This window comes from Myotis davidii, unplaced genomic scaffold (assembly GCF_000327345.1).
Source record: "Myotis davidii unplaced genomic scaffold, ASM32734v1 scaffold238, whole genome shotgun sequence".
Classification (NCBI taxonomy): domain Eukaryota; kingdom Metazoa; phylum Chordata; class Mammalia; order Chiroptera; family Vespertilionidae; genus Myotis; species Myotis davidii.
In genome coordinates, this window is record NW_006293779.1 from 4791812 (window position 1) to 4798978 (window position 7167).

General features: G+C 41.5%; 1 protein-coding gene across 2 annotated transcripts in view; it reads right to left on the bottom strand.

Moving 5' to 3' along the window:
• The window catches only part of MRPL33 (mitochondrial ribosomal protein L33), a 62142-nt gene that overhangs the window by 54720 nt on the left and 255 nt on the right, over window positions 1–7167 (bottom strand). For both annotated transcript variants that reach the window (XM_015566355.1, XM_006767438.2), the window contains exons 2-3: window positions 6501–6519; window positions 4270–4376 (exon numbers count right to left, since the gene is read on the bottom strand). In XM_015566355.1, coding sequence (XP_015421841.1) covers window positions 4270–4376; window positions 6501–6519 — 126 coding nt within the window. The remainder of the gene's footprint in view (window positions 1–4269; window positions 4377–6500; window positions 6520–7167) is intronic.

A 7167-nucleotide genomic window follows, 5' to 3' on the forward strand; every position in this document is an offset into this window, starting at 1 on the left:
TTAAAGTCTACATTGTCTTGTTTAGTCATCCAAGGAATTAAAACTGACAAGTTTTCATTTTCATGATAAACTTCATATATTTAACAACATTTAATAAGCTTAGGCCTCAGCCTTTAATCCTTCCTCCTCAGAAATTTGATCAGTTTTATGTGAGGAAAAGGAGTTTAGAAGGACAGAGGCTGCTTCTAGCCATAGAGTCTACCATGAAATGCTTAAACAATTGAGAGTTTCTGTTTCCTTAGCTGATTTTCTTCATAAAGCAGACTCACAAAACATTACCCTTAAGCTAACCATTTGTTAAAATATGCTGGGAAATCTGCCCAGCTATTTGTACCCTAAGCCATGGGCAGGCCCCAAGGCAAAGAGCACGCGAGCCTGCAGGGTGTCGGCAAGTAGGCGGGCAGAAAGCCAAGCAGCCTCATGTCCCAGAACATTCTCTCCTTCCGAAAAGACAAAGCGGTGCTGCCAAGGCTCGCACCCCTCCTTACCAGAAAAGGTCTAATCGTCTGTTTAAAATTTATATATGACTCTTCTCTCCCACTTTCAACTTATGGTCAGAACTGTTCATGGTTGTATCCTTCCCCAATCTCAAAACTTAAAACCAATCTAACAAATAAGTTCCTAACACAGAGTCCTCTTAATATCGGGGGGTTGGTTCTAGGAACATCCTCCCCGCCCACAAATACCAAAATCCACGGATGCTCATGTCCCTCATATAAAATAGGGGGGTGTCTGCATATACCTACATACATCCTCCCTTATACTGTATATTAAATCAATTCTAGATTACTAATAATATTTAATACTTTGTAAATGCTATGCAAATAGTTGTTATATTTTACTGTTTAGGGAGTGGGAGGAAATAAAAGTCTGCACATGTTCAGTACGGACACAACCATCACAGGCCTAACTACATAATACACATCAACACGTAACTGCCCGCCCCCTCGCCAAATATTTTCTCTGCATTGGTTGAATCCACAGATGCAGAACCCACAAGATACAGAACCAGCTGTACCTCCACACTAAGGATAAAAATTCCAATACATTTTCATACTTAAAATAGTACAGAGGTTATTCAACATTTATTAATGTTGTACAAGTTCCCAAAAAACTCTATAGGAGCTAAAATGCGAGAACACAGGCATGCCTCGCTTAATTGCGCTTTGCTTTACTGCACTTTGTAGATGATTGCGTTCTTTACAAATTAAGGTAAGACCACCCACCAGCAAAAAGATTATAACTCGCTTAACGCTCAGGTGATGGTTAGGATTTATTTTTTAGCAACAAAATATTTTAAATTATCATGTGTACAATTTTTTTAGACATAATGCTATTGTATACTTACTAGACTGCAGTACAAACATGACTTTTATATGCACTGGGACACCAGAAAGTTCGTATGACTGACTCTATTGCGATATTGCAGTGGTCTTGAACTGAACCTGGAAGATCTCCGAGGTATGCCTCTACTTTATTGTAAAGCTCATCACTTTAAGTTTACATCAGCTGATACAAAGAAATCATGAGAAAAACACACCAATCCAAAATCATATTGCTATGTATGGTCTGAATACCTGTGTCCCAACCACCCTGAATTCACGCTGAAATCCTCACTCCAAAAAAAAACGATGGTATTAGGAGGTGGGGCTTTGGGGAGGGGCTTTGGTTACGAGGGTGGAGCCCTTATGAATGGGAGTAAGGTTCTTAGAAAAGAAACCCCACTGACCCTGCTTGCCCTTCCACTAGGTGAGGACACAGCCAGAGGGCAGAGGCTATGAACCCAGAGGGCCCTCACTAGAAATGACCACACTGGCACCTTGATCTTGGACTTCCCAAGCCCCAGAACTGTGAGAAATAAATTTCTGTTGTTTATAAGCCACTCAGTCTGAGGTATTTTGTAATAGCAACCCAAACGGACTAGGACACATAGTTTCTCATCCTAATAATTTTCCACTATATAAGGTATCATCCTGAAATTCAGACTCCCAATCATCAGGTACAACCCTAATTCCCTTTTTATTATAATAAAGAATGACCAGAAATGTTAACACCAAAAAAACAGCAGGGAATTTTATTTCTGTTAAAGAATGGAACTCACACACATTTTAAGTTGACAACTACTTCTTAGAGCCTTTTTTAAATGATTCCTCACATTGGTCCAGCCCTTATTCTTATTGTACTTAGACACTGATGAATGCAGCACAACGAACAGTGGTTGTAAGACCTTCTTAGCTGAAGGCATGAATGTAGCTGTCGGCCAGCATTCGCACTAATGCCCGACCGGAGGTCATGCAGCGGTAAGTAGGTTTTAGCCTCCTGTGAACTCTCTCAATAACAGGTGCTACAGAAAGTGGTTCAGGGCCCAGCCTTTGGAGTCAGATGGTCCTGAATTCAAGTCTTTGTTTTGTCCCATGTTTTAGCTGAGTGTCCTTGATTCAGATTCCTCAACTATAAAAAGATATTCAGATTGCCTGGAGAGTACAGGTGCTTGTGTTATGATGGTTTCATAGCGTCTGAAGACATGAAGACTTGTGCAGGTAAGCAAAGAATATACAACTTTCCATTTTGTCTGGTATTCACAAGCACTAGTCTGTTTCCTTTCCCCCAGAGATCACTGTCTTTGGTGACCTATACTGTCCTTTTCTTAGTTGTTTCAGGCAGGAAGGTAAATGCGTTCCCTATAACTCCACCTTGACTAGAAACGAGAGTTTGAGTTCTGTTCTTAATGAAAAAGTTGATTAGTAGTTTAAGTGTCTGTCTTTCATTACTGATTAATTTTGGGAAATAAGATTCTGGTACCAATTCCAATTCTGATCACCAACTGGATGTGTCCAGTTAACTTTCTCCTATAATTCAACTCAATTCCAACACTATATACCTAGAGAGTGTAACGCAGGAATAGCCAGCTGGAAGTGACGCAAGCAATGGGGAAGGGGCACAGAGCTTCCACAGCGTCTCAGGGCTTGTCACTCTCCCAGAATCTCCACACTAGTCTGTTTCCTTTCCCCCAGAGATCACTGTCTTTGGTGACCTATACTGTCCTTTTCTTAGTTGTTTCAGGCAGGAAGGTAAATGCGTTCCCTATAACTCCACCTTGACTAGAAGCGAGAGTTTATGAGTTCTTGTTCTTAATGAAAAAGTTGATTAGTAGTTTAAGTGTCTGTCTTTCATTACTGATTAATTTTGGGAAATAAGATTCTGGTACCAATTCCAATTCTGATCACCAACTGGATGTGTCCAGTTAACTTTCTCCTATAATTCAACTCAATTCCGACACTATTACCAAAAGAGAGTAACGCAGGAATAGCCAGATGGAAGTGACGCAAGCAATGGGGAAGGGGCACAGAGCTTCCACAGCGTCTCAGGGCTTGTCACTCTCCCAGAATCTCCACGTGTGCACCAACCGAGAAACTCCAGTACAGAAGCAATCATAAAGGGGCTATTTAAAAGCAAGGGCAGAACAATGAAATAAATGGCCCTAAGTTTTCAAATAAGTAATTTGTTTGCTAGTTTATCTGCATGAATCTGCTCATGAAATCCAAAAACAGGACTTCCACCAACAGCAGTCAGGGCTGACTCTTGTTTGGGAGCAGGCAATCGGGCCTTGGAAACACTTGTCCCCTTTGAGCAAATACGTCTACATAATGAGACCGTTAGAGGTACTGTTTATTATGTTATTTTAGCAGATGGTATAAAATAGAAAATGAAATTTCCTGCCCTCCTGCATTAATATATAAAAACGATACTTCTTGAACTAAAACCTGGACCTACTTACTTGCAGATGTTCCCAGATCATTCCCTCTCCTTCTCGAGATATTCAACTCTTTGTTTCCAGGGCAATACCACTACTCTCTCTACATGGCTGGCTTCTCACCTCAGATCCTTGGATAACTATCTCCTACAAGAGAGACTGCCCCTGATCTATCCTAGCTAACGCTGAGATCCACCTCTCCACAACTTCATCCTGTATCTCAGCATCCTGCTTGTCTCTCATAGCACTTGGCATAATTTGCATTTTTTTTCTTTCTCTCCCTTCCAAATCAGACTAAGTGCCAAAAGTGCAGGGACTGAGCCTGTGGCGTGTTGTAGGACATCCCAGCAGCTGGAACAGTGACTGGCACCACAGTAAACATTCATTGCACACTGGCTGAATAAATGCTAGTGTCAAAGGGCCAAAAACCTGCCACTGTTCAGCATCAGTCTGGAAAGAGCAACAGGCCTTGAAAGCATGTGACTTTACTGTGGCGTAGCTTTTCTGAATCTTACCAAATGGATCATAATGCAGTAGAGTCAGTTTCTCCCGCAGGCGGCTTCTCTTAGTGTTGAAGGAGAAACCTGTCCCAGCTTGGCTTACCATTCTCACCAGAATGTTCCTGAAATTTAAAAGTAAGCTGTTAGAAGCTGAAGACATAGATTAAAATCAGTCACAAGGAGACGGCACATTTTGAGAACCCTATACAGTAGTGTTAGTTGTGGCACAACCCTTGGCCCTCAGAAGGTTCAGTTCTTAGACAGGCTAAGTGTTCTATAAGTCACAACTTCAGTGGTTTTGATTCCCAAAGTTTGTTTTATTACAGAATGCCTTGGTAATGACCTAACCAAAGCAATAAGAACAAATCAAACCACATTGCAGGAATACTCTCAGACATGGCACCTCTAAGAAAGAGCAGAGGTCAGGAGGGGGAAAAAATACACATGTACTGGTAACTGTAGGTGGCCGGTCTGGAAATCATAAAGACAGCTGTTTCAGAAGACCCCTATCTACCAGGGATGAGCAATAACAGTAAAATCAGGAAGAGACACAATTAAGGGATTAGAACTTTTCTATTCCTAACATCTAACACCTTTCCCCTCTTCATATATTTCATTTAAGTTATAGTCCTCCAAAGCATAAAGTTCATGTTTTGCCTCACTGGACCTTTTAACACATTGTACTGTTACTTTTTCCTATGTCTTGTCTCCCTACATAAAGCAGTTAAAGCTCAAAAAGATTTAACAAAAAGCTACTAAGTACTTACTCTGTGGAAAGCACTATGGGAAATGCAAAACTCTATTAAGGCTGCATCAGCACCCTCGAGAAACTAACAGTATAGTATGCAAGGTGAGTGTGTACAGAAGGTCTATAAGGCAACACATATAGGACAAATGTCACAAGAAGGATACAAAGAACATGAAAGGCAGGGAGTACCTTTAAAGAAACTGAAAGCATGAGAGATTCCTACAGCCCCTGGAGGTGGGAAATTCTCACATAAATAACTGGGTTGTGGGAAAGCTACATGAATCAATAAAAGATACTGGAGTGGAAGGGACACCAATATACATGTTTAACTTTAACCCAAAAAAAAGAACAAAAACCTAGTCTTGAGGATTTGTGACATGTCTTGGGTTGTAAGCAAAGGCTGCATTAGAATTTTCGTACGGAAGGTCTATAAGGCAACACATATAGGACAAATGTCACAAGCAGGATACAAAGAACAGGAGAGGCAGGGAGTACCTCTAAAGAAACTGAAAGCATGAGATTCCTACAGAACCTGGAGGTGGGAAATTCTCACATAAATAACTGGATTGTGGGAAAGCTACATGAATCAATAAAAGATACTGGAGTGGAAGGGACACCAATATACATGTTTAACTTTAACCCAAAAAAAATAACAAAAACCTAGTCTTGAGGATTTGTGACATGTCTTGGGTTGTAAGCAAAGGCTGCGTTAGAATTTTCCTATTTTTAACACACAACAAATCTTCCGTTACTATCTATAAAATTTATTTTTTAAGATAACAGTTTGGTATTTATAGTCTCTCTGGTACATTATGAATTCTTTAATCTTTGCTATTTTTGAAATGCTTCTACCATGAATGCAAAGGATTATAAAACTCATTAAAATAGGCTTTAGAGTTTAATCAAATCAGACTGTTCTACTAGACTCCTGTAGTGGGCTCCAGACAGCCACCAGTCCTCAATTTGAGGAAACAAAAATACAATGGTCGTCCAAACAGAGCTGGCCACTCTGATGGCATCTTAGGAACAAGACAGCAAGAGCTCTTCTAAGTAAATTATTTGAATGCTCACTTAAGTAGGTCAATTGGGCAAAAGGAAAAATATTTTTTTGAAAAACTTCAGAGGGCCAAAATAATTCACCATGTAAGTCAGTGGTTCTCAACCTTCCTAATGCCGCGACCCTTTAATACAGTTCCTCATGTTGTGGTGACCCCCAATTTCATTGTTACAAATGGAACATAATTAAAGCATAGTGATGAATCACAAAAACAATATGTAATTATATGTGTTTTCCGATGGTCTTAGGCGACTCCTGTGAAAGGGTCGTTCGACCCCCAAAGGGGTCGAGACTCACAGGTTGAGGACCGCTGATGTAAGTAGTCCTCAAACCAACTTTTAGAAAATGGAGGCCAAATGCTGTTTAACATAAGGATGTATTGGCAGCAGCTGGACTAAGGAATATAACATGAACAAGTTAAAAAAAAAAACTTTTACTTACTTTGATTTGCTCTTGGCAACTTTTTGTAGCAGGGACAGGTTGAAAGAGAAAAGAAAAATATCCATTTATTATCTTTCTTATGCAGAGTTCATATAACCATCATTAATAATCAAAAATATTTAGGTCACGAAGAACGCCAGGGGCTGTCACTCAGGTAACTACTCCCAGCTACGCGGGGTCTGGTTAGGATTTTCTAACAGAAGATAAAGATCCAGACCCACACGGTTCTGGATGTAATGCTCTGCACACACTCAGGTGGACCGCCTTTCAAACCTTTCTAGAGTGACAACTGCTCCCTTTATCCCCTTTCTAAGGGCAAACATTTGCACTGGAACAGAGTCTTGTCTGACAAGTTAAGCAGGTGGCGGAGGGGACAACCTAGCTGGGCCGTCAGCCTGGTGCGGGGAAGAGCACTGTCTTGGGAGTCAGCCCCGCTGCACGACCTGCGCAACGCACTGCCCCTCTCGGACGCCGTGTCCTTCTCTTTAGGGTTCGGAACAAATGGACTGGACGTTCTGAGGTTTTCCCAGTCCGAACAACCAGTGGTTCTGCTGACACACCCCTACCGAGGGCGGGAAAGGTCCAGCGAACCATAGCCAGACCCCGAGGTGCCCCGCAGCCGCCGAGGCCCACTCGCCCGCAAGGACGCGCGCGGGGCATGCCGGGA